Raw genomic sequence first — 27,669 nt, forward strand, 5'->3', positions numbered from 1 at the left:
TTTGCTTTTTAAAAGTTCTTTAATGGTTCAGTTGGATTTGGAAGCATTAGGGCAGTATGGTCAGCAGCCATACAAAAATCAAAAAGAAACCAACTAATCAACGAAGACTGGGAAGGAAAATAAAATAAAATACAAGGTCGAGACAAAAAACAAAAATAAAAGCACAATTAAGCCACATCAGGTCACAGTAAGTAGATACACACTCCTGCCCTCCACTTAACAGCATGCTGAAAATCAAAAACAGGGAGTTTTTAAGTTCAATGAGGATATTACTCTCTCTCTCACTCACACACACACACACACACACACTTAGACATTCATAACTCGATCCAAGGCTACAGTACAACCCTGATGGGTACAATGTACAGTAAGACACCTTAGAAAAAAATAATGCATAGAGACAAATAAAGAATGTTTTATAATAAAGTAAACATAAAATACAGACACAGACCTGTTGGCTGTTTACATGGCAATGATTGTTGAGGACATTCAGTTTGAACTTATTGCCAACAACACTCATACATAAAAAAATAAAAAATAAACTGACAACTTCCACAAATACCACCAAGGTACAAACAATGGTCATCGCGACACGGCTGAATAAACATGAAAAACCACGAGGCAGACATGATTTAAAACAAATTAAATAAGGACATACGCCTTGTTGTTACACAGATACTCGTCTTTTCAAAGTCCAGCTGCATCGATTAAAGATTTAACTTGGTTTTTTATTTTTTGTAAATGACAAAGAAATAAACACATTTACAAACGCATTTTTCACCCCGCAGTGAATCAAACAAATAATCTTTGTGCTAGATAGTAAAACTTTTTTTTTAAACAAATATCCCGCTGATAATAGTGCAAGAGATACAGTACGGTTAAAAACAGCACACCGTTCTAATGTTTCCCGTCATGGGTTTGATTACAGTTAGTTAAAAGTTAGAGTTTGTGTGAATTTAGTGTGAACAACGAGCCGCTGCTTGCTGGTTAAATTAGAGAGCGACTCCCGATTCCTGATTTAGTGAAAATAAAAATGCGTCAATTCAGAAAACAATAAATTACATCCACAGTTTGTTTTAAGAAAACATGATTGGCACACGGAAGTCATTCTTCCTACGTCTCCAGCTGTACGTACAATAAAAAAAAACAACTATTATATTAAAGTTTTACTTGTCACAAGGAGTCAAAAAACAAACAATGGAAAGGATGTTTACACCTGTGTTTCATGTTTCATTTGATTATGTCCGGTAGTGTCTCCAATTTCTGACAAATCCCTCATGATAAAAAAAAAACACTGACGGAAATAAAGAAGGCAGCAGCAGAAAGATGAATAATAAATGGGGCCTCATGATTTAGATGCTGCACACACTCTCCATGCACACATTCAGATTTAAACAAAGACCTTCAGGTATTTCCCCATGTATAAACAGACAATGACTGATCCAGGAGACTACCTCACACTGCGAACACGAACGACGGATACTCTGATCCATCAGCCTGCCGACACCTTGTCAGAAATACTACAGATCATACGATGATTCGCTTCGGCGTCGTTGTTTTTCTTCTCAGAAAACAGACAGCAGCAGAGCGTGATTCAGCTGCACCCGACACTGGAGACCGGGGCATGGATGGAGCCGAGTGAAGCAGCGGATGAAGGTCAGGGATCGATGCCTCGCTATGGATGAGCTTATCTGGATTTTGCAACTAAAAAGCGGGCCCCATAAACAGGCCATAATCTGATATGGAGAGAGAATAAATAAAATTCAAGACCGTGCTAACAGAAGCATCATGTCTTCAAACACCGATGTGATTTCATGCAACATGCGGTAATTTTTAAGAAATTATTCCTGCATCATGTCTGCAAACGTTTGATGTTTAAACAACCAGCTCCAACTTATGGGCGACCGAATGAGATAAGATAGTAAATAGTAAAACTGAGCCCCATCGTGGATCCTGAGACACTGGTGTAACGCCTGCACCTCTAAACCTGCTGTTCCATCAGAAAGGTCGTAATGAATGAGGCCCCTCTTTAACAACACAAAGCACAACAGCTAAACCCAAAACTAACTGCAGGCCATTGAAAAGCAGAAATATTTGTAAAATCTCTCTCCTAACACCATTAATTATCACCTCTGCAGCTCGACCGGAAACTAGAAATTTCTTCGCTTCGAGTCAGCTGTTGACAGGTCCACCTCAGTGACCGCAGCAGACATAACATGTAACATAGCCTAACACCTCGACGCGAACAGAACGTTACAAAATCAACCTTCTATGTCCCCCCCCCACCCCAAAAAACCCCATCAATTATCCAATTTGTGAGTGTTTTCACAGATCGCCTTATCGCCAAGGCTGGAGCCCACAGTGACCTGCTCGAGTGCATCTCAGGTGACGTTGTGCCATCTTTGTGTGGGGAAGGGGCAGGATGAAAGAGTCCGGGCGGAGAGCCCGGCGGCGGTGTGTAGTGCGTCTCCTCCTCCTCCTCTGCCTCCTGCAGGCGCCCCTTTTCTCCTGAGCTCATCAGTGTTGTGTTTGTGGAGTTGGATGTTGTTGTGGATCATGTGCCGGGCGGGGTAGTGGGTCTTTGTGTAGAGGCCTGGGTCACTGTCGTCGGTCTTCTGTCTCTGATCGCGAGAACGCCATCACCACGTCCTCTGCACCTAAGATACAAAAAAAATAAATAAAAATAATAAAAATGGAGTAACAGACCTTAAAAAAAACTTTAAACGCACCCGTGAGTATGACGAGAAAAATATTGTAAATAGGCTAGAGAGTTTCCTTCTGTTACAAAAGATAAACGATTAAGAGAGTAACCGATTCAGTTTCAGATTATTCTCCTTGTCTCGTTTTTTCAATGTGTCGATCCATCTTTGGCCTTCAAAGCCGAGTGTGGAGGACAAAGATGAAAGATGAGTAAAGAGTCAATTAGAGAAATGAATTGTGGAAACATTGTTGTAACAGAGCTTCCACTTTAAAACGAGCATTTAAAAAATGCTGATGCCGTTTGCTACATCCATCTTGTTCCTGCACAGACTGGCCTCTATTAGATGTTCTTCAGCTTGAGGATGAAAGACACCAGAGACGTAAAGCTGCTTTCCATTCAACTGGAACAAACTGTTCAAATGATAATTTGTAAAATTATCCAAAAGTACATTAACGCATCTATTTCATTTGTCTGCCATATCGGCAATTCCACATTTGGGACATCAGCAGGAAGTAATTGGAGATGAGAGGAAACAAACAGGACACAGACAACAGTGCCTGCTAAATACAGTTGGTAATTTTTTAATAATGTGTAAAGACTGATGGTGGGACTTTAAAAAGGTTTATTTAGAATCATAAATTACAGAAACAGATAACATGGGAAATAAATATAACACACTGAATCGCATCTTTCTCAGTTCTACCATTAACATCGATGCTCACACTCTAGCCCTGTAGGTGGCGTAACGCCCCTCAATGCCAGCCATGTTTCTGCAAGCACCAACACCGGTTAACGTTGGCTACAACTGTCCAGCTTCAGGTTCAAAGTCATTATAAAAAGTCGTCATTTGATGTGACTGTTTAAGTTCACGTCTCCTCGTTGATTCAGCCGCCAACCAAAATGTACTGCAGCTGAAAAACCTGTTACTGTGTGAAGTATTGCTCAGACACCAACTCTAGTTTGACATGTGAAACGTGGGCTTTTTTAAATCCAGTCAGCTGTGAACAGCAAACACCCCACTATGAACATCCATTTGGTGAATGCAGGTAAACGTATCTCTTGCTGCATGCACCTGTAGCATTAAGCCCCCTGCCTGCAGTCACACGGTCCTCTGATTGGGTGGGGGGTAACACACTGAGTGGGCTGCTGACAGCAGCATCCCAGCTCTGCCCTGATAACGCCCAGATCTGAAGCTTCGCTGCCATTCAATCTCCTCAGCTGTGGCAGCCTAAGGTGTAAGCCTGTCTGATACAACACAACACAGTTTCACCTGATATCATCACCACTAAGCAACATTTAGAGAGTAGGCTCTCTAATGTGAGAATGGTTGTATTTATTTTCTCTTTCTTTTGTGCTACACTAGATTATGATTACAGCCTCCTTGGTGTTTACTCGACTTACTGTCAAATACACAATAAAACCTGTCCGCTGGCTTTTATTTAGGAAGCAGTGATTCTTTAGTTGTTTCTCAATGAATTAAACCATTTATATGGAGTAAAGTACACCTGCCAACACTGCTGTCCTCTCCAGAAAGTGTTGGAATCCCATTAAATACAACATACACCAAGAACTTAATGTTATTGTAAATGTGCAGCTGTTCCTTCCTATTAGAATCAAATATTAGCCAATTTCAGCACTTCAGTCTCTAGACATTAGTTAGGAGAAATGGGCTGTCTAAAAATTCATTTATAAGAGAAAAGAAAATAGTTTTAACACAATTTATTCAGCTTTGTGCTCACAATCTAAATGAAAAAACTTTACCAGACTGTTTACCAGATTAAAAAGAACACAGTGTGTGGTTCTGGTCAATAAACAAAGACCAAGTGAAGGAGAAAAGATGTGATAATCTACTGTCAGCACCACTGTGTACTGATGTAAAAAAATAAAATAAAATAACATAAAACACCTTGCAGTCTCAAGTATGTTTAACACCAAGATCAACACCTTTACAAACTGCTGGGAAGCATTTCTGACAGCACCCTCGGTTTGGTTGCTTAAAAAACTTTCACAGTAGCTTTGAAGTGTGCTTATTAGGTTTAATTATTAGAGATATGAAAGTAGGCCAAGAGACTGCGAGCCTCGAAATGTGTTTGCCACAAACAGTGGACTATCTTCATTAGACATCACAGAACCCTACAAACGACCTCGTGTTTCACTCGGGTAAATTTATTCTAGGATACATTTGGTACAATTTAAAATTAAGCAAAATCAAGCGTATAAGACACGCTTTTACAAAAAAACACATTTTTCTTTCAAAATAATTTAATCTGGTCAGAACACAGAAGCAATTTTGCACCTGCGTACATCAGTCACCTTCACTGCTGCCTCCGAGGTCAGGTTGCAGCACAACAGCCGATATTAGGACCCATTTCAGGGTTCCTACAAATTATCCATGTAAAAACTTGAAAGAAAGAAAGAAGCAAGGAAGGAATAAAGGAAGGAAGGCAGGCAACTCGCTTGTGTAGGACATAAGTAAGAAAGGAGGTTAAGGAAGAAAGAAAATGAAAGAGAAAGCAAGGACAAGCATGGAAGAAAAGAGGGACATAATCAAGAAAGAAAGGGAAGAAGGGAGGTAGGGAGGGATTACAGAAGGAAGGACACAAGGAAGAAAGGAAGGAGAGAAGGAAGGAGATGACGAAGGGAGGACATGGATGGACTAAAGAAAGAACACAAAAAAGGAAAGAGAACATTTTAAATGATAGAAAAAGGGATAAAATCATCCAGACCGTTCCAGACTCCATAAGAACCCTGGTGTTTGATAGAACAAAAGCAACCATCTGAATTGTGCAGTGCTTGTGAGAACATCTTGTCCTCTCCGTAACAGACAGTTTAGGCCAAGGGCAAAGAGCAACTTGAGCCAGAAACCGACAGATATTCTCTCAAAATACCTCCAGAGGCTGAGCTAAATCTGAACACAGCGCCTGAGAATCATGTTCAGACCTCGCCCTGATACCAACACACGCTCTCAGAGAATACATGCACACACAGCAACAAGCCCTAGCCAACAAGATGGAAACGCCAAGTCCCTCGACGCTGTTGCCTAGCAGCAGATAAAAATCAGGCTGCGCCGGTGCCGCTGCGTACAAGCGCGCAGGCGGCTTTTGGTGAGCTTTGTTGCAGCTCTGCTTTTGGCTGTTCTCTCTCTCCTTCCCATCTGCCTCAGGCTGATCCCCTCCTCACCTCGCCCTGCCAGACGGAGGTGAACAGAACGACCTGAGAGGGTGGATCTGCTCAAAAATAGCAACAATAGGCCATTACCTGACATGCCCTATAAAAATCCCTCTATAGAATAAAAAAAACTGACCCTGAGGCTTTAAAAATGGATCATGAGGCAGAAAATTATTTCGATTTACAACAGAAATTGGGCAAACTTCTTACAGAATCATAGATTCTTGTTAGATAATTTAATTTCTTCAGTTTTATACAATAAAATGTATGAGAGATCAAAAGTAGGTAATTTTTGCTGATATCCTAGCTTCAGGGTATCAGCATCAGGAACAACAAGAACATGGAGTCTTTCTTTACACGTCTGAGGCAGCATTAATCAATATGTGGTTTGCTTGAAATTAACAAAGCAACTTAAAAGCTTTGGTGAAACCTCGAAGGAGAAGAAATCTTTTAATAAGCTCAAAGGGAGCCTGTTTGAAGTGAGAGGTACCAAGTGTGTCCTGTCTGTCTTTCCAGACAGAGAAAAGCAGAGAAGCATCTGGATGATGACTCTGGGTGTTGCAGTGATGCAGCACTAGCAGCTTTTAAGGTCACAATCTGTGCAGGCTCAGCTAAGGGGATAAACCTGCTGAGAACAGCATGTTGGGAGGACTGGAAGACTACAAGGGGTTGGTGTGAGGGACAACACTAACAATGGGTCTACATAAGCACAGTGTCCAAAGACTGAACCATAATCCACACAACATACCTACATAGTCGTGATATCTTATAAGGGTAATAATGTTATATGTATTCAGATGACCACTCACCTGCGATCTAAAGCCCTCCACACCAAACTAATGCAAGAATGGCTGGTAATAATGACACATAGGAGATTGAAGACCCAATTGCTATTCTTTAAATCAGCAGTGCACAGACTGGTTTCAGGTTAACTGTGACAATGCAACAGGTAAGAGAATAAGCAGTGGGAATTGACAAGTCTAATGGCCACAAACAGTGCTGCCGTGAAAAGGTGCGAGACTCTTTAGATTTTCAGAAGTGGGCTGCCATTGTACGGCGTCCGGGGAGCATTGAGGGGCTAAGTGTCTGGCTGAGGGACCCAGAGTATGATTCAAACCAGGGTACTCATTTATGTCAGCTGTATGTTTGATTATGTGTAGCACCTTACCGCCAAAGCAAATCCCTCGTAGATGTGAAACATTACATAGCAATAAAGTATTTTCTGATCCTGATTTCTTCTGTTTTGTCGTGTGTAAAATACTTCAGGTCATCAAACAAATAATAATAAAAGTAGTAAATACAAATCACAGTTTTTAAATTATGATTTGTTTTGGATGAAAACCTATCTAAACCAATCTGGCTCTATGTGAAACACCTAAATAGCTGCTTGTGTCTGCCATTACATTTTTGAGATAACTGAGTCTTTCAAATCACTGTGGAGGAATGTTGGTCCATTCTTCCTGTCAGAATAGTTTTAATTAATCTGCATTAAAGGGCTTTTCCCAATGAATGTCATACCCATTGATATATATTACTATCAAGGGACATGCCATCTCAAAAAGATTTTAATTTAGACTTTGACTAGGCCACATTAGAAGCTTGATTTTTTTTTTTTGCCATTCAGATTATGACTTCTTCTTGTGCTTTGGATTATTGTCCTGTTGCATAAACCAAGTGAACTTAAGCTCAAGGTCACAGCAGGATGGCTGGACATTCTCCTTCAGGAGAATTCTGCATGAAAGCAGAATTTATGGTTCAATTGCAGCAACTGATCCAGATCCTGGAGCAGCAAGCAGCTCCACTCCATCACACTACCACCATGTTTAACTTTTTCTGAAATTATGTGTTAGTTTTCAGCAGGTGTACAGATGTTGTTCTAGGTTGTTATGTGACCTCTTGGATGAGTCGATGCACTCTTGGAGTGATTCTGGCAGGCCAGCTTCTCCTAGGAAGGTTCCATCCTGTTCCATGTCTCCTGTGTTTGTGGATTATGGATCTCACTGTGGTTTGCTGAAGTACCAGAGCCTTAGAAAATGCCCTTTTTACCCTTTTCACACTGAAAGATACCAGTGACTATGTTTCTTATCGGTTTTTGAATTTCTTTAGATCAGAAAATCTGTCGCTTTTTCAGATCTTTTAGCCTACTTAATGTGTCTTGGTGTGGCTGGTACAACTAAGCTCAGCTTTCCAAAGAGATTATCGTACCTAATACATGATTAAATCATCACCTGATGAATAAAACTGTAGACTTATCACTTGTGTTCTGCACTTACACAGGTCATCTCTGATATCAAAATGTATTTAATGATCTTAAACACTTAAGTGTGACAAAGAAAAGCAAAAACAAAAGCAATTGTACTTTCATGAAGTCAAGGCCAAAGTAATCGACACAAAAAACGATGACCCTATTCTGTCCTGTTCTGTATTGGTGAAAATAAGACAAAATGAAAAGGTAATTACAAATTTATTCCTATTTCAGAAACGACACATGCACCTAAGTTGAGATCTTTGAGCTTGAACACGAATACTAAACAATATAAATAAAATGACTAAACTGAACCTTCTGCCACATTAGATATTTTACTTGACCTATTTAAATGCTATATAATTAGACACATTTATTATAAATGTACAAAAATTTGGATTCATTTGGTTGTATTAGTGATCATTTTAATCAACCACTGAAATGTTTAAATAAATTATCATCTTACTTAAGACTTAGTAGGGAAGTCAAACAAAAGGAGACGTCTTTGCTCCGTGTGGAATGCCATCCACTTGAAAAGGTCGGTTTAAGAACTGCTTTAATAGGAATCTAAGAAACATAACTGTAACTGCAGCGTGGTCTTAAATGACTATAACCATATTTTTGTATTGAATGACGACACTGAGTGAAATAAAGGGACACGACGTTCGGGCTTTGTAATTAGTGTCCTCTTGATTTATGTTGCCCTGATCTGTGGATGTAGCACAACCCCAAAGCCCTCAAGGAAACTCCTCAAGGTTTCCAGGGATGACCGATGTTTCTTTGGCAACGTTCCTCTTCTCATTCGTCGAAGCCCTCCACCATCCTTAAGAGAGAGGTTAGTAGCCTCGTTCCGTCAGACAACACGGGTTCTACAAATGTTGTCTCTGTGTGCGTGTAAATAAATGCAAACACCACAAAGCTGTCATAAAAACAAACGGTAAATTAAAACAGCAGCAGCCAGATTACAAAGAAAACACTGCCATCACTGAGCAACAGAATTTCTGTGCCTTTGTGTCTTCATCCACTTAAAAATACCAACACAGTCATATTAGTCAAGAATGAACTAATTTACACTAAAACCAGCCTCATTTAGTGAGTTTACGCTGTACCCATCATAATAACAATGTTTATACAAAGAATACAGGGTCCTGCAAGGCTGAAGCATTAAGAATCCAGAACAAAGCAGCTGAATAAAGAAAATCCCAGCGTCTTGGCTGATAAATCCTCCTCGGCATAATTAAAATTGCTAAACATTTTTTGTTTTTGCATCTATGCTAATTAGCCAATTAAAATATTCTGAGACGCAAATTTAGCAACCCATAGACAGAATGGCAGCTGACTTTTAATCAGAGTCTGACTGAACAGAACGGGTGAGAAATTGTAGTTCTGAATAGATTAAGAGAATACAAAATAATTTTCTCATTATAATTTCCTCAACTGACACAAAGAACTAGGATGTATATTTTCAGACATCAATCAGCAGCTCGGCTCATTCCTGAGACAACTCGACTGTGCTTTTAAGAGGGCATCCTGCCTCAACATGCTCGTATTTTTCTGGTATTAACTCTGCGTCTCACTGCTGCGAACTAAAATGGAGCTGCTGCTCCTCAGCGTAGACAGCAACCAACGTGAAATAGTTCAGGTTTATTCATCAACAACAGGGTTGCTAATTGATCTCATCTGTCAACCATTTTCCTCCAAAAATCTAAAAAATTATTTTGTTTTGTTTATTTGTTTTAACAGTTGACATTTATTGCTTCCCACAAAAAATGTAAAAAAAAAAAGAGACTTAAGACAGATTAGGGAATAAAACACTATACAGCAAGTTGTGAATGTCAAAAAGGAGTGAAAATAAGGCAGAACTGAATTTAAACAAAAAAATACTCTTTTTAGGTATGGCTGTAACTCAAAAGAAAAGAAAATGTTACAATTAAATCATTTCTACTGTAGCATACATATCAAATGTATTAGCTGTCTGCGTTATCTACAGGGGTTGGACAATGAAACTGAAACACCTGGTTTTAGACCACAATAATTTATTATTATGGTGTAGGGCCTCCTTTTGGGGCCAATACAGCGTCAATTCGTCTTGGGAATGACATATACAAGTCCTGCACAGTGGTCAGAGGGATTTTAAGCCATTCTTCTTGCAGGATAGTGACCAGGTCACTACGTGATACTGGTGGAGGAAAACGTTTCTTGACTCGCTCCTCCAAAACACCCCAAAGTGGCTCAATAATATTTAGATCTGGTGACTGTGCAGGCCATGGGAGATGTTCAACTTCACTTTCATGTTCATCAAACCAATCTTTCACCAGTCTTGCTGTGTGTATTGGTGCATTGTCATCCTGATACATGGCACCGCCTTCAGGATACAATGTTTGAACCATTGGATGCACATGGTCCTCAAGAATGGTTCGGTAGTCCTTGGCAGTGACGCGCCCATCTAGCACAAGTATTGGGCCAAGGGAATGCCATGATATGGCAGCCCAAACCATCACTGATCCACCCCCATGCTTCACTCTGGGCATGCAACAGTCTGGGTGGTACGCTTCTTTGGGGCTTCTCCACACCGTAACTCTCCCGGATGTGGGGAAAACAGTAAAGGTGGACTCATCAGAGAACAATACATGTTTCACATTGTCCACAGCGCAAGGTTTGCTCTCCTTGCACCATTGAAACCGACGTTTGGCATTGGCATGAGTGACCAAAGGTTAGGCTATAGCAGCCCGGCCGTGTATATTGACCCTGTGGAGCTCCCGACGGACAGTTCTGGTGGAAACAGGAGAATTGAGGTGCACATTTAATTCTGCCGTGATTTGGGCAGCCGTGGTTTTATGTTTTTTGGATACAATCGGGGTTAGCACCCGAACATCCCTTTCAGACAGCTTCCTCTTGCGTCCACAGTTAATCCTGTTGGATGTGGTTCATCCTTCTTGGTGGTATGCTAACATTACCCTGGATACCATGGCTCTTGATACATCACAAAGACTTGCTGTCTTGGTCACAGATGCGCCAGCAAGACGTGCACCAACAATTTGTCCTCTTTTGAACTCTGGTATGTCACCCATAATGTTGTGTGCATTTCAATATTTTGAGCAAAACTGTGCTCTTACCCTGCTAATTGAACCTTCACACTCTGCTCTTACTGGTGCAATGTGCAATCAATGAAGACTGGCTACCAGGCTGGTCCAATTTAGCCATGAAACCTCCCACACTAAAATGACAGGTGTTTCAGTTTCATTGTCCAACCCCTGTATTTTATCTGGGTTAAGTGTTATGCACTGTTAGAATAACATTATTCACTTAAAACAGCCAGCTGGGAAACTGACATGGTCTGTTGCACGTTCAAACACATCTGCAACGTGTTAATCACACGTGAGCCCAAAGTCTTGACTAAAAGTTTCCTCAAACATTTATTCAGACAATAAAAAACAGCAGAAAATGTCATAAAGTGCATTCAGCAGCTTCAAATAAATTCACGACAACTTTGTTTTTGCGGTGTGATCATTGATCAAACCCTCTCTTCATCATCAGCTAACTAGAAGCACTCTCATTTAAAGTCTCTGAAAACGTCAAAAGAAAGTTTTAAAACCCGGCTAATCCATCACGGCAGCTTTAACCATCATGATTGTTTTGAAAGACCAATGTGTGGCAACAAAATCTGCTGATGTATGTATGATGTTGCACTCAACAAACAGAGTGGAGTGGGAATAAAATTAGCCTTTTTGTTTAAGAAAAATCAAGGTCATAACATTTAATGACTGTGATCACAGCTGCACAATATCAGGAAAAAACATTTCAATACTGGTTCTGCTATGATGATATCAATTTTTTTGCTATCATTACACAAAGACCCAACGACTCTCTGTGAACTTTAGCCTCTGTGTCACAAAAAAATATGGAGGTTCACAGGAAGGAGACCCAGAGGGAGACCCAAAACCCACTCAAGGGACTATACAAATCCCTTCTACCCTGGGAATGCCTCGGGATCCCCCAGTACGAACTAAAGAACAATGCTGGGTTTCCCTACTGGTTCTGGTATTTCTACAACCTTATCTCCAGAAAGTGAATGAGAGTGGATTGATGTGTAACAGTCTGACTGGGCCCCTATGCATGGCAGAAAACATCTTGCCCTCAAGGTTTAATATTGATATTCATTTGGTGTATGGAGTAGCTAATATGTAATCCTTCAAGTCTTATAGTTTACTGCAGCTGTTCCCTCCCAAAAAGAAGGAAAAGCAGCAAGTTCAATCAGAATGAGCTATGCAGAGTTTAAGGTAAAAAAAATAACCTAGTTTAGATCAAAATTATTCATTTATTTTAACACCAAACAAGAATGTCCAATCAGAATGCATTTATGTACAACACTACAAGGCATCTGGTCCTCTGCTGCTAACAGCCTGATTAATTTCTGACAGACCACCAATAAACACTCTGCTGCTGGACTGAAACAGAAGAACATTGATGGAGCAGCTGCTGCATACGACAACATGAAGTAGACCTTGGTATATTAAAACCAGGACAGAATAGGTAACTTCATGCCTAAAGTTTTTATTTAATGTTTAAAATGATCAGTAACTTACTGTTTGACGTTTATTGTGTGAGTTGCCCTTTAACATGCTATCATTATTAAGTGTAAACGGGAAAAAAAAGGAAACCTCCTCACACTAAATCTAATCAAATCATGTCAAAGACTCTCAGGCTTGCTAACACATAGCAAACCATGTCCTTTGTGCAGCCTTGAATATTAAAAACAGATTACCTCTCCGCCGTGTTCGTAATACCTAACCGCAATACCTCGGACAAGTTCTAGACGACGAATAATTCATGGGCACACAGAGGACGTTCATTGTGTCTGTTCTCTTCTTTCACCACTCATATCACTTCATAACTTATAAGAACTGTTCTGGCTCTGTTGACAAAGCAAAGGCACAAGGCTCTGCATCAGAACATCTGTGTACTTATGACTGATGAGTTTTTTTATAGATGCCATAAACCACTTGAAGCGATGCCATGCTTCATGTTCTGTTAGTTAATGAACAAACGTGAGGCTATAATGAAACCCACACAGCTGTAACTGCATCTCTTATGAAGGCATAACAAAGAGAGATCATCTCTACATTTCACTGGCACTGATTGTTTCATTACAGAGGAAGGACACAGACAAGGACACCGACCTAACACTTCAAGACGTTATAGGCAATTTTCTGTTTCTAATGCCCCCTGAGGGGTGACAATCATAAAGAGGAAAGCAGGACCTGAGTCCAGCAGGTTTACCACAGCAGGGCTCTGTCTAATACACGTTTATCGGACTCGAAGTCTAGGTGAAGAGAAAAATCTACAATTTTCTGCTGTTTTCTCAGAGGACTGCAGTGCCTCTGCACTTATATTACTGCTTTAATGCAGCGCCATCTTGTGGTTCAACCTTGAGTAACCAGTAGATGGAAGAAGAAGCTCAACAGTGCAGTCCAGTGAACTCCTCTGAAAAACAATGAATGTTGGTGAATCCAACAACGAAGCCGAGTGGTGATTTGGTTTACAGTGTAAAGTACAACAGTAGGTTCTGATAAAGAACGAGTGAAATGACAGTGACAAGCGTTTTGCTCTTCCTGAGCTCCTCCTGTTCCCAGTGGTGCACGCGTTTTGTAACCTCAACGCGCTGGTGTGCGGCTCAGTCGTTCCCATGCAGTCAGGCGACCCGTACGCTCTGCTGAATGGTGCACTCTTTGAGCATGAGGTGTGTGGAGGGATTTTTCCCTTGTTTTTAGATTAACCAGAGCAGCAGGTCTCCAGCATGTGGGAGTGGTAATCTTTTACTGTGTTTTTATTACACATGGGGAAGAAATGCCTAAAAATAAGCATTAAAAAAAAAAAAAAAAGCTAAATGAGCTGGTAACTTTCTAACGTAATTATTACTGACTTTATGAGGTGTGTGGGTGTGTGTGCTCCAGTCTTACCCTGGTCTATATTGTGCTGCGGTAGCTGGCTCATCTGACTGTGGACCACACCTGCGTAACTCCGGAGAAAAGCCTCTTCACTCGGCGTAAGCTGAGAAACAATAAACAGAGTAAAACCGTTTTAGGACGCCTAAAACAAAAACAAACAGGCAGAAACTCTGCTCCCAATGACAGGTAACCTGTTACTGTACCCAATAATTAATCCATATTTGGTCTGCACATCCATTTTCTCAATAGATTATTTTGCTCTGCCTCTTTACTTTCTGGTCCACTGCTGTTCTTTACATTTCTTATGATCACAGAAATATTAAGAAGTATTCTGACTCTACAATAAAAGTCACTTATTGTTACCAAGTCTGAAAGGTTTCTGGTAACTGGTTCTAAATGATAAAGTGGTCACAGTGTAAATCTGGATGTACAGCAAGTATTCAGACCTCTCGAACGTTTTCACATTTTGTCACGTTACAACCACATATTAGTACTTTAATGGGATTTTATGTGTTGACCAACCTAAATTGCTGCATAATTATGAACACAACCAGTCTTAAGTCTTCTGCAGCCTCCGACAGGTTATTTTCCAGGATTGTTCAGTATTTAACTCCATCCATCTTTCCATTAACTCTCATCAGCTTCCCTGTCCCTACTGAAAAAAAATAATATCCAAAAAGCATGATGCTGCCACCATGTGTCATCATGGGATTGTGTGTTAAGGGTGATGTGTAGTGTTTGTTTTCCATCACACAAAGTGTTTAGCGTGTAGTCCAACAAGTTCAATTTTCTTGAACATGTTTTTCTACATGTTTTCTGTGTCCCCTACGTGGCTTGAGGGAAACTGCACACAGGACTGCATATGGTTTTCTTTTACCAGTGACTTTATTATTGCCACTCCATAATGGCCTGATTTGTGGCGTGCATGATTAACAGCCACCCTGTCCACAGACCTTCTCACTAGAACTGTGGGTCTCTGCAGCTCTTCCATAGTTGCCATCAACCTCTTGGCTGCTTTTCAGACCAATGCTTCGTTGCCCGCCCTGTAATTTTAGGTGGACTAATAGGTTTCTAATAAAAGGTGTCTAATAGGTTTGCAGCTGTATAATATACAGTGTTTTTAGATGATAGATTAAATGGTGCTTTGTGAGATGTTCGCACGACTTCCTCCCTGACCTGTCTGCTGTGTTCCTTAGTCTTCATGCCACTGCTTGTTCATAAATGTTCCATAACAAATCTCTGTGGCCTCCAAAAATCAGATGGCTTTATACGGAGACTGAATTAAATGCAGATGGGATTATCAGGTGACCTCTGCAATTAGCTGGATTTTTTTGTTTTTTTAGGGATACCAGAGTCAAGTGGGCTAAATCCAAAAGCACACCACACTTTTCAGATTTTATTTGTAAAACACTTTGAAAACCATCTATCGTTTTCCTGTAATTTCATAATAAGACTCTATTTGGTGCTGGTCAAATAAATAAAATCATAATGAAATACATCAAAGTTTGTGAATGTAACAAAAAGCCAAAAGAAAATAAATAAATAATGAATACTGTATGCAAGTATATGACAGCAGAATAGGAGCCCATTTGCTTTAAACCTAACATGTGAAAACCAGCTTGTTGGTCCAGTCACAGTACTTACATTTGAACCCATTTTTTTAAGCATGAGCAGGACCCGCACTTTCTGTTGGATGTACATGTCTTCTGGAGACTTCCCCGGCGCCTCCTCGCGGTTCATCCCCTCTGCTCCTGTGGCTCTGGTGACACAAAAACCATCAGTGTTACACAAACTCTGCCGCAGATCCAGTTTACATTAACGTTGCAACTAAGAGTTAAAAATGTGAAACGGTGGGATGTTTCAGCCGCACAGTCAGGCTAAATTAGGTTAGACTAGATCAGGACTTTCAGCTGCTGCTCATATGCTGTACAAAATATTTCAGGTACTTTAGCTCACTTCCCACATTTTCTTTAAGTTGTTTTGCACTTAATGCGGTCATGCTGTTTTAAAAGGGCTGGACAAAAACTGATTTAAAAGCACAAAGAAAAAACTTCCTCAGGAAACCTACAGATCCGTTGATCGAGACCATTTTAAATGATTACAAGAAGGTCTGGCTCTTTGAAACCACAAGTGTGGTTTAAAACTTGTGCACATGGATGCAGAAGCGTGAGTGTGAACACATGAAAGCCTCGGCGAGCAACCCGTCCAACCTCCTTTGCACGGGCTCTTATCAGTGGACCTGTTTCAGTACGGTCACAGCGCAGTGCAGGTTTGGCGCATCACCACTTCATTAATATTGCGAGGTAGTTTTCACACAGATCTCACTCCTGCCTCTGACCTATTTTTGCTGCCAGTCTGCAGAGATGCAGAATATAGGCGATAGGGAGGGGAAAAAAAAAACAGAGGGTAGAGGCTGAAGCAGGCGATAAAGGGAGCTGCCAAAGCTGATAAAAAGGGAAAGGTTATGCTGTGATCACGTATAAACACATCAAGGTCACATTTGATCTCACAATGTACCAACAAGAGAAACCAATGCCCACGGCTGGATATCCAGCTTAAATTTGCTAATAGAAATACCAAAACAGGCAAATAAACCCATTATATTCAAATTAGGATTTAAAAAGAGAGAGAATATCAGAATGCATGTCAGGATTTTTTCTCCCCTAAGGATATTTAATAAAACAAAGCCTGAGGAAATCAGAGAATGATGATAGTTCTGGAAATTTATATTGGCCTCTTATCTGTACAAAGGTCCACAAATGCATGCTGACAGGTCGTTTGATGCAGGGTTATCATTAATTGAGGAGCTGGCTCATCATCAGTCTTTTCCAGAACCCACAAGAGAGGGGAAGAAGGGAAGTCCTGCTGGCCACTAGAGGCTGTTTGGTCGTCTCAGTGAGGCAGTGAAATCACCCAGATCAGAGCAGCTGGAGATCATGCTTCTAGCTACAGCATCTATAACTGGAGCAACCTTCAGTTGACATTTGTAGCATAGAATCTGACCATAAGCAACTAACTGAACAAGAACGAATCAGTTACTCGCCTCAACCTGGGCGTTGCTCACGGTTTAATTGGAGAGCTGCTGAAGACTCAAAGGAAGACGGACATAAGATAGAAAGCTCTCTGGTGTCAGTTTAGCTGCTCAGTAAACCTTCAGGGGATTCGAGGCGGTGGTGGTGGGTGAATGAGTTTGGGTGGGGGTAGAGATGAAGGGAGGATGTTGGCGGATGGTGTAAGGAGGGGGGGTGGTCGATGGCGGTGGTGTCTTTAGATCAGCCTGAGTAACACTTTTGATCAGGTCTCCGGCGCCACACTTCAGACAAATTGGAGATTTCGTACTCCATGCAGAGTTGTGTCGTATGGAGACTGAATGAAACTCAGGAGCACCAATAGGTGTGAATCAGACGGTCACTCTAAATAACAGGATAGAAGACAGAGGATGAGGAGGACGAGTATAATTACTCTGCTTAATGAGTTGTCCTGTATAAAGATCTTTATAAAAAGGCACGCTCTATATTTATTCACGTCCCATAAAAACTATATATTAACAAAATCACTGGTGTTATACTTACTGGCACACTTAACAATCCCTATAAAATAAATGTGACTTAAGCTTTTCAATTTATACTTCACTTTTTTTGGATAATTGGTGTCTAGGAACTTGTGGTATAAATATATACAACATGACCGACGCCCATTTGTTTTAGCCACTGGCCACATGGCTTGACCAGGACCCATATACATATCTTGCCACCATGCACAGTGATCAGGCTCATAAGTTACATAAATGCAGCAAAGACTCTCCCCAACAATCATCCAACACCATCTACATGTCAACCAGTTGTTTTAGAGGCATGCTGAGAAAAGCCCTTTGTCCTACTACCTTTGTGGTGGTAGGACCACCACATGGTGTTTGCTAAACTTTACAGAGACTTTACATGGACTAATGCGTGTTGGTCAGATAAGGCCAAAATTCAACTTTTCAGCCACAAATTTAATCTAAAAGAGGAGCTGTGCGATGGCGGATCTGCGATGCTGTGGGCCTGTCTCTCCTCCTAAAGCCAGGACATGTTAAATAAATACTATATGGTGGCCTATTCTGAAATCGCTTGCCACTGGGTCTTTAGGCAGGATACTGATCCAAGATCTTCAGACATGAACTCAACCTTCATTCATTGTCATCTTACGCTCCAGATTGATGATCTTTAGATGATCTAATGCAGGGGTTCCCAACTCCAGACCTTGAGACTCAATGTCAACTTTAAGAAGCATCCCCTTTCCAACATCCTCAAATCAAATGACTGATGTTCCTCATCAGCAGTCATTCAGCTCTGCAGAGATCTGGTAAAGAGCCATTCATTTGATTCATGTGCTCTGGATAAAAGACGCATCTAAACTTAGGTAGTAGGTCATGAGGACTGAAGTTAGGCACCACTGATCTAGAGAGATGATGCATAGAAGTGCGGTCAAAGATCCCTCTTGCTGTATGTTTTAACTAGTGACGGACAGTTATAACATTGTTTATTGCTATTAGGGAGGCTGACTATATCACCAATTCTTCGTTATTGAAATATCAGTGTATGCAATATCAATATCGCAAAGAAGTGGTTGGGCTGCAATAAATGTTAGCTGCTTATACCACGCATTTATGCTCTAAATAGCAGCAGTATATTTGGTGATGCTTGCTGTTTAATGCAGCAGAAACTGTTTTAAGAGGGAATTGGGATGTTCTGGTAAAGCCGATGAGAAACTGGTGCTAGTTTTTATATAAAAAGATGTCGCTGTAATAAAAATCATGATTTTATTTTTTTTCCAGGATCTGATTAGAATACTCTGTATCTGACATCTAGGTGTGCAATAAAGCCACACATTGCATGTTTTTCAGATGTAGCGCAGTCCTAACTTATTGCGTAAAAATAAAATGATCGTGATTAGAATTAGCCCTCTTGCGATAAACCACAACTGACTGGGAATTGTTCCGTTAGCTGCTTGAACTAACTTTCCACTTTTGTTTCTATAGGAGCATCAATAAATGCCTATTTTATATTTTTTCCAAATATATCTCTGTCTTGCAGAGTTTTACTGCAATAATAAGATGAATCTTCTTTTTTTAAGAATGCCAATAAAAGTGGAGAACGCTGCACACCAAAACTCCATATATAATACATGTTTTCTTATCTGGAAAATGATTTCCATGCCTTTCTTTGAACATGAAAGCAGTTCACTCCACAACTCACCAGTATAAAAAAAAAAACAACATATTGCTTTTATGACAAAGGTTTACAAATCCACAGAGGTTTGCTTTTGAAGCTTGAAATTCCATATTTAGCATCATGTCCACCCAGGCTTCTACTTTGAGTGCTGCAGGTTTTATTTTTAACCAGCCCTAAAAGTGCCGTTCCTTCACAGCAATAAAAAAAGAGGAACAAAAGCATACAGTGAGAAAGTTTACCCAAAAATAAAAAGGTACTGCATGACTGTAGAGAAATGTCATCATCATAATATGTGTCTATTGTTGGACTCAACCTCCGCTGATGTCATGGAGAATAAGCTCCACTCCAAGGTTTGTTTTATACGCTTCATCTTTTTCTGAGCTACTGGTAATACTCGGATGCAAAGATGCAAATGAGCACTGGATTGGCATCATTTGCTCATCTCATGAAAGAAGCACTCCTTATAGAAACACTTGGACAGCAACCCTCCAAACGACCATCTGGGCCTGTTTTTCACTGCAACCACTTCTTTAAACCTTGGGTCTGAAATGTCTTGTTTCATTACAAAAATTTACAAAGACTGTAATTATGATCTAAACATAGCTATGCATCTATAGTAAAAAAAAATAATTATTTACATGTACGTACTCAATGGAGAAGATACCAACTGAGACTTATGCAAATTTAAAATAATTGCAGATAGAATTGTTTTTGTCAGGAATTCTTTAAAAAAGCAAAGAAAAGCATCTAAACACAATCTACCGACTCCATCCAGAGGCTTGTTATTATAGCTCATGTCTTACAACCCTTTAAGTACCCAATCAGGATCCTATCGGACTCCTTTGTGTGTTCCCAAGGTTAGCATCTAGAGGTGGGATTGCTCTGCATTAATCCCCCGAGGGACACTCAGCCAGCCTCGACTCAAACGGGGTAATATTTCAGGCATAATCAAAGGCTTTCTTTAATGCTGATCCAGGTCTAATCCCTCTGAGACAACCCGCTCCCTGCTTTCTCTCTGCCGACATTGTCAGTAATGTGAAGTTGGACAGACCCCTTATTTCATGAAGATATCACGGGCTGCAGAACCAAGCTAAGAACAGCAATACCTCTGGTCAGCACTGAGATTGGGTTTTTTATAAACATAATGTAATGTAAGCATTAAGAGTAGATTTTTTACCTAATTTTAATCTTTAGGGATGCAACAGTTACAGTTTGGATGGAATAAATAATTTCTCTTTTTTTTTTAAAGCTCAGACACAACAATGTCAATACTTAAAAAAAAAAAAAAGACAAACCTTTTTGTTTTCTTTTCAAAACGGTTTTTAAATTTTGATGTTAAAAGATCAGATTTGGAGCGCAGTGTTTGGCGTAGAGTGAGCGACCCACCCATATATGGAGGCCCTAGTCCTCCACGGAGCTGTGCCAGGTTTGAGTGCTGACCCGGAGACCTCTGCTGCATGAACCCCTTTGACCACCTCACGTCCTGTCTGTCTAATTTGAAAAAGTAAAGTCCAATAGTGCCACAAAGTGTTATAAATGGCCAACAGAAAACAAAGATTTCTGAGTTTCCTGCTGGTTAAACCAGTAAATGGATAATTTGCTGATTTTGACACAACCGTACAGTGCAATTTAATTACACATGCATGTAAATCTCTTCGAGTGTACCTCGCTAACTTTTAATTAAAGGCCTTTCTCTCAGATGCTAAATATAGCTCACCTTGGCTCAAACCTTTCCAAATCTGTCATGCTCCATGACAGACGGTGGTTATAAGAAGGCCTGAGCCTTTATTTGGCCCTTTTCCACTAGTACCTAATCAGAACGGCTAAACTCAGTTTTTAGGATTTTCCCTTAGTAGGAGTTACTTGGTACCAGCCCCTTTATTTAGCCAAGTTAGGCCGAAATCGCGACATCAGAAGACTGCGGGTCACTGATTGGCTAGGGGGGCAGCATCACTACGACAACTCCATTGACGGCTGCTCACAAGTTCCAGCGAACACGAAGCAATGTCGGGAGAAGATTAAAACACTTAAAAGCGATTACTGGACCATCAAGGACCCCAACGCCTGGAGTGGTTCGAACCCAAAAAATGGAAGTGGTTCGCCTAAATGGACGCTACATCCGGGCACTGACCGTTGAGCAATGGGAGGAAGAGCGGCCTCAACTCAGCCATTGCATTACTGGATTCCATGATGGATAATGGTAAGTAATGTAAAAAAGTAAAACCTTTAACATACATATACATCATAAAGTGATTCACAAAGGCAAAGTGATTAAAACACAAAACGCATTAAGCAAAGCCATTTCTGAATCTAAATATCTTTAGTCATTTCCAAAAAGAGTCTGTGGAGCATAGGAACAGCGGCAGAGTGTTCCAGAGCCTTGGAGCCACCACCTAAAAAGCCCGGTCTCCCCGGGTTTTGAAACGGGTTCATGGCACCGCCAGAAACATTTGACTCCAAGACCTCAGAGTCCTAGATGAAGACAGAGGATAATGGTGAGTCGCTCTGGTTCCCTCTTTCTGCTGTACTTATCTGTGCTTCATCTGGCCGCCCGCAGCCTCCCCTGGCTCTCTTCTTTCACTCTGAGTCTGACTAAAAGCCATAGACTGAGCAGCAGGTTAAATATTGCTTCCAAGTCCTCCACTGTTAAACTGTGTTTGCGTTGCATACAAATCCAGTCACCTTACTTTTCAGACTTCGGGCCGCTTTGCTATGACAACCACTCCTACATTGAGGTGGAACGCAATTGTGATAGAAAACAAGACTGTGTAGAGTTGGTACTAATGGAAAAGGGCTATTAGATTATTATAGTATGGTAACTCAAAGTAACAGTAGTACATTTAGAATTTTTATATACTGAAATAACCTATACTTGTATTTAAATTTAAGCATAATATACTCCACCAAATTCAGCTGAGGGCACACGAGCCTGAACAAGCCCTGTAAGGGTTTATACCTTCTGCTGATGTTGCTGCAGTATTTTCAGAAAACACAGGGGGCAGTGTGATTGATAACCAGTGGAAATGTAACAAAAGAGAGAAAAAACACTTCACGTAACACCAAAAATGGCTGTACGCGCTATCGAAAACATTTCTCATCAATGTGATTCTGTTTCTTGCAAAGTTTCAGATTCTTAAGTATAAATCAATGAAGAGGAAACCGCTTTTTGACCTCTTTGTAAAGGATCTAACACTGTACCTAGATACAATTTCAGACTTAACAATAAAAAAAGCAATAAAAACATTAAACACTGTTAATACATACAATATAACTTTGTAACTCGGATTTCTCTCACTTTTTTCTTTGTCTGTCGTTTTTTTTGTTCTGTTACTCTCTTCTGCTCATAAAGGGTTTATTTTGCGTGAAACAGTAATATAAAAACAACTTACTCAGTTTTGGACAATATGTTGCTTGGAGACATAATTAAAATTAAATAATAAATTTGATTATTTGCACAGTCACCCATCTTTCAGCCAGCTGACTGATAGTGTGCAGCAGCATGAGGTAGTGGGGCAGCACTGTGTTACTCCATGCGGTTAAACAAAATCCTGCTCGCTCTGGGAGAGTCTCTGGCATAAAATAAAAAAAAAAACCTTTGAACCGAAGCAACACCATGAAAGAAAATAAGAGCAGCTCTGAAAATGTAACCTTTGAAAATCTCACTATGTCTTGACACGGGTAACCAGACCATGCCCATGTTGAAAGCTTAATCTCAATCAGGATGTTATTTACAGGGTTTGGTGGCGTCCAATATGAATAGGAGACTGTAGAAAATATAATTTCCAATAGATTTAGCTTCCTCTGAATTTCTCCTAAACATCTTACTGAGAGTAAAAGTGGCTAACTTTGAGTCATCCTAACTAGAGATATGTAATCATCCTAACTTTATCGTTAATTGGAAAAAAAAACAGTTCCGGACAGGTTACAAAGTGCAACAAGGGTTTTCTTTTATCACATTATGCAATGTGATATGCTCACACATTTACAGAAGGTCAAGGAGGCCAGAGACTGCCAGAGAGCGCAGAAATAGTTGCAGAAACGCTGGTCTGCAGCGACTGGTTGCATGATGCTCATACGATGCACAACTTCCAGTTTAAAAATCACATTCCTACAGCAAGCACGAGAGTCCTGCAATATGACTCGAACAGTCTGATGGCTTCAGCAGATAGGAAAAAACTGAGAGCAAAAAATAACTTGAATTCAATCATGAGCTGCTCCGACGTCCTGAGCCAATGTGTAAGAAACATTAGTAGGCCATAAGGACAGTGTGGCTGCCAGCTGATCAGCCTGCCCTGGTTCTGCAGAGCAGCTGTGCCACTGCAAGCGCGCACACACACACACACACACACACACACACACACACACACACACACACACACACACACACACACACACACACACACACACACACCTCATTTTTAAGTCAATGATTTTATTAATAAAAGGTTTAAAAAAAAGGAAGATTTGTCACTGCACTCCAATGACACTTCAATAAACTAAACAGCAAAAATGGCTTCTTATACTGGGAATAACTCGTGTTGCTCTATCACCGTTTCCACATGAACACATGGGAGAAATATTGTTCGACCCCAAGCTGAGTTTGTAAGTTTGATAACTTGGGAAAACAGGTCTCAAATATTTAGAGTAGTTTCATTTGAATGTAGAGATAAAATATGACCAAACATCCAGAAAATTCACCATAATATAAAATAAAATATTGATATGCATGTCCTTAAGTGAAACATACGATTATCCCCCACATAAGGGTTTAATGAGATCTTACGCCACAAAACTGGTCTGACTTGTTTTTCAAACTATTTGTTATTCCTAAGAGCTTTATTTGTGATAAAAAGTCTTAAAAATAATCGTGTGTATCGTCTTGTCTCATGAGCTTAAAGCATTGTCTCTCAAAATTCTGGCTCCCACAGATCACATTTAATTAATCGACCACTCATTCTCCTGATCTCAACTCTTTGTGTAACAATCAACCCTGCCTATAGAACCTGTTTCCTCCATTGGTGTCTCCAAACCACCTAGGCCATGAGTAAAGAGCTGTTAACGGACCTCAGTGACAAGACTACACAAGGAGGGAATGGACTAAAAGACCATCAACAAGAAGCTCAGTAGAAGGTGACAACTGTTAATGCAATAAAGGGCATTCGTTCTTTAATTAAATACTCATCTAAAAATTCATATCGAGCCAAATAACCCTTATTAGGGACCGGTAATAAATCTCTAACCTGGCACTCGACACATAGACTTCCTTGAAGTCAAACCAGTTTTGGTCCACAAATACCACCATGCCAAGCGTGCCCAGCAGACACCACAGGCAAGAAGAGCTCTGACAAGGACCTGCTGACTGTCTGTATTCAGCTATCTCTGCTCATGTAGGGGGCTTACAACAATGGTGACAGAATTTGGGACAATGGTGATAAACTAGATTGTGAAAACATTATTGATAAGTAGGCCGTGTATTGTAGTCACCATGTGGTGCATAAAATCAAACAATCCAGCAGGACTAAACAAAGTCCCTTCATAGATGGGTTTCTAAGCGTGTGGATTTGTAATTTGCTCATTATTGCCTCAGTGTAACAGCAGAACCACCACTGATTGAGCCACAGTAGACTGCCATCAATTCACACCGTTTTTAGCCAATACCTCAGGCATTCAATTTCTATTGTGATCAGGTTTTAAATATAGATGAAAAACCCCAGAAAGGATGGGTGGATGATGGATATGATTTAAAACCTGGAAGATACATGGATGGATGGATGGATCACTGAAAGCAGGATAGATGGAAATAAAGATAGATATTGGAAAGGCCATTGGATGGATTGACGGCAAAACTGATTGATACATGACAGCTAGATGGATGTAAATACATATTTTAGAAAAATCATTAGATGGATGCATAAATAGATAGACAAATGAATGGATAGGTGAATAGATGCCTAAATGGATGAAGAGAGGGGTGAATGGATGGACCGATAATCACACAGTCAGACAAATGGATGGCTGGATGGATGGCTAAATGAACGAATAGGGCACTGCGAATAAGAGATGAAAAAACACATATTTTTCCATACTCATTCAGACCTAGTACTGCTTAATACTAATTAATATTATACACTATTTCATACTTTTCCAGGCTCCATAGAAACCCTGTGAAAAAAACCATCTCATCTGGTCTATGATCACAGAGCATCTATGCTCACTCCTCAGGGTCCCTCAAAGGACCAAAAAAACAGAAGCCGCTGCCTTAAGCTGGTCCCTTGGGGGTGTGGCAGCAGGATTTTCAAAAGCAGCAGCATCAAAGCGAGGCATAAAATTCTGATTACAAACAGCTATACATGTTCTATGTTTCTGGAACAATATAATATAGGAGGCCGTGAATAAGAGACAAGGAAATAAGGATAGCTTGTATATCTGGAAACGCGAAAAGGAACAAAAACAACAAACGAGTATGATTCACTAAAATTATTAAAACGATTTGAAAGTCATTTGGGGAGTTATATCCTCTCCACTGGGTGTGAAAACATCAAGTGTAAGATGATGACAGCCTGGTCCTTTTCACGACCAGGTTAATGCCGACCTGGTAACAAGACTGGGACCAAAAACAGAGCAAGTGATTTTGCACGATAGACCAGCCGTTCCCCCCTCCGCTATCTACTGCACGCAGGCAGCTGATGATGTCCCCTTAGGGAGCGTAAAGAGGCAAGCGGTCCTAATCTTTCCTCCAAAATCCAAATAGCTAGGAGAATGTGCAAACTAAGACAGGCTTAACATGCTGTGGTACATGACTAAGTGTGCCAGTTGCCAGGGGGATTCAGTGTTTGCCCATGACCAAGCCCTGACACCTGCTGGCTGCAGCACTCATCAATGTCCGGCTGCCAACAGGGAGCCAGCTTTGCCACTAAAAGGGCTGTCAGATACTGGGCAAGTGGGGAGGGAGCAGCAGACACTGTAAAAGGCAGGGTGGCACAATGGAGCTATGGCTGCGTTCAAAAATAGAAAATCTCTTAAGAGGGGTATTTGTGGATCTAACTTAAAGATAAAAAATAAAATAAAAACATATGAAATAATAAACTATATGTACAACATCCTTGTTGACTGCTTGTCTTGTGGGTGTTTGTATTATCATGTAGGCGATCAGTAGGTGTATTACAGTTATTGTCAAGTGAAACAATATAAGTGATTTAGAGAAAATGTACTTTAAATATATTTCTTGGCAGAAAATATAAAGCCACAGCTATAGGAAACATGAATTGTGTTTCATGCATCAGTAATGCTCAGAAATGACTGAACGGTTCTTGTCATGTTGCGGGACGCAGGCAGTTTAAACTGTAGCTCCGTTAGCAAGCAGCCAACCTTTTACAGCTTTCTCCACACGGTTTTATAGCTATATCCCGAGTTGCAACATATAGAACCAGATGCCCTAAGCAGTTATAAGTCATCCGCGTTTTAATATGAACTGACAATTCATTTGAAGAGGAACGAAAGCCGAGACGCAGAGCTAGCCAGCCAAGCTAGCTCGCCTAGCATGCCCCAGACAAAAGCCTGAATGAAGTTCCAGCGGGTGCAAACAGCATCCAGGTGCCGCTGCGACGCCACAAGTCTGAGCGCCGCCGTTCAAACTAAAAAAATAAACCCTCTGATAATCTACAACTAGTCAAGAAAACAACAGAGTCGTGCTTACCCCTCCTGTTCCAGCTTTACTTTCGTGTGTGATCTGTTTGAATGGGGTGTTTTTGTATTAGCAGGGCGTCCTTTTCCGGGGTCACATCCCTCCAGTCGGCAGCGCTACGGCGGACTGGATCAACCAGCAGACTCCGCGGCTGGAGCTACAATGCCGTCACATTCCGCTGGGGGCGCTACCGATCAAGCTGAGGATAATAACAGTAAAGGTTGAATCAACCTTTTTCCAGGTATTACAGTCAGTTGTTTAGTTACAGGTTATTAATCTGGTATCCAATGAAAAATACAATTTCCACAAATGCATATTGTTTTATTTAGGTGTATGTTGAAGTTAAATCAAAAGGTGCTGCGACAAAGTATAGTTAAAGGGTGTGCATACTTATATGGGTAGCTTATTTCAAACTTCTTTTAAATATTTACTTTCCCCCTAACAGATTTGTTTGTTTTTCAGATTAATAATACAGGATATATTAAGGATATATACATTAAAGGAAGAAACAGTTTGAATATTACTAATCTTTGTCTCAACTTTTTAAGTCTAAAAATGTTATTAGGCTAAGTTTGAGAGCCACTAAATGCATTAAATTGAAATAAATAAAAAACAAAAACAGAAAAATAAATACTGGGAAGATTGAGATCCTTTTACATTGTTTTACAAGTGATCTTGGCTATCACCAGATCTGATATTCTAGAAAAACA

General features: G+C 40.4%; 1 protein-coding gene across 1 annotated transcript; it reads right to left on the bottom strand.

Annotated features, from left to right (window-relative positions):
• On the bottom strand, positions 1 to 27,121 carry ctnnbip1 (catenin, beta interacting protein 1). Its single transcript, XM_047380678.1, has 4 exons — positions 26,972 to 27,121; positions 15,707 to 15,821; positions 14,075 to 14,165; positions 1 to 2,657 (listed from the first exon to the last, which is right to left on the bottom strand). The coding sequence occupies exons 2-4, from the start codon at positions 15,800 to 15,802 to the stop codon at positions 2,599 to 2,601; spliced, it is 246 nt and encodes an 81-aa protein (XP_047236634.1). The 5' UTR covers positions 15,803 to 15,821; positions 26,972 to 27,121; the 3' UTR covers positions 1 to 2,598.
• Between the last annotated feature and the right edge of the window lie 548 nt (positions 27,122 to 27,669).

This window comes from Girardinichthys multiradiatus, chromosome 1, assembly GCF_021462225.1.
Source record: "Girardinichthys multiradiatus isolate DD_20200921_A chromosome 1, DD_fGirMul_XY1, whole genome shotgun sequence".
Taxonomy (NCBI): domain Eukaryota; kingdom Metazoa; phylum Chordata; class Actinopteri; order Cyprinodontiformes; family Goodeidae; genus Girardinichthys; species Girardinichthys multiradiatus.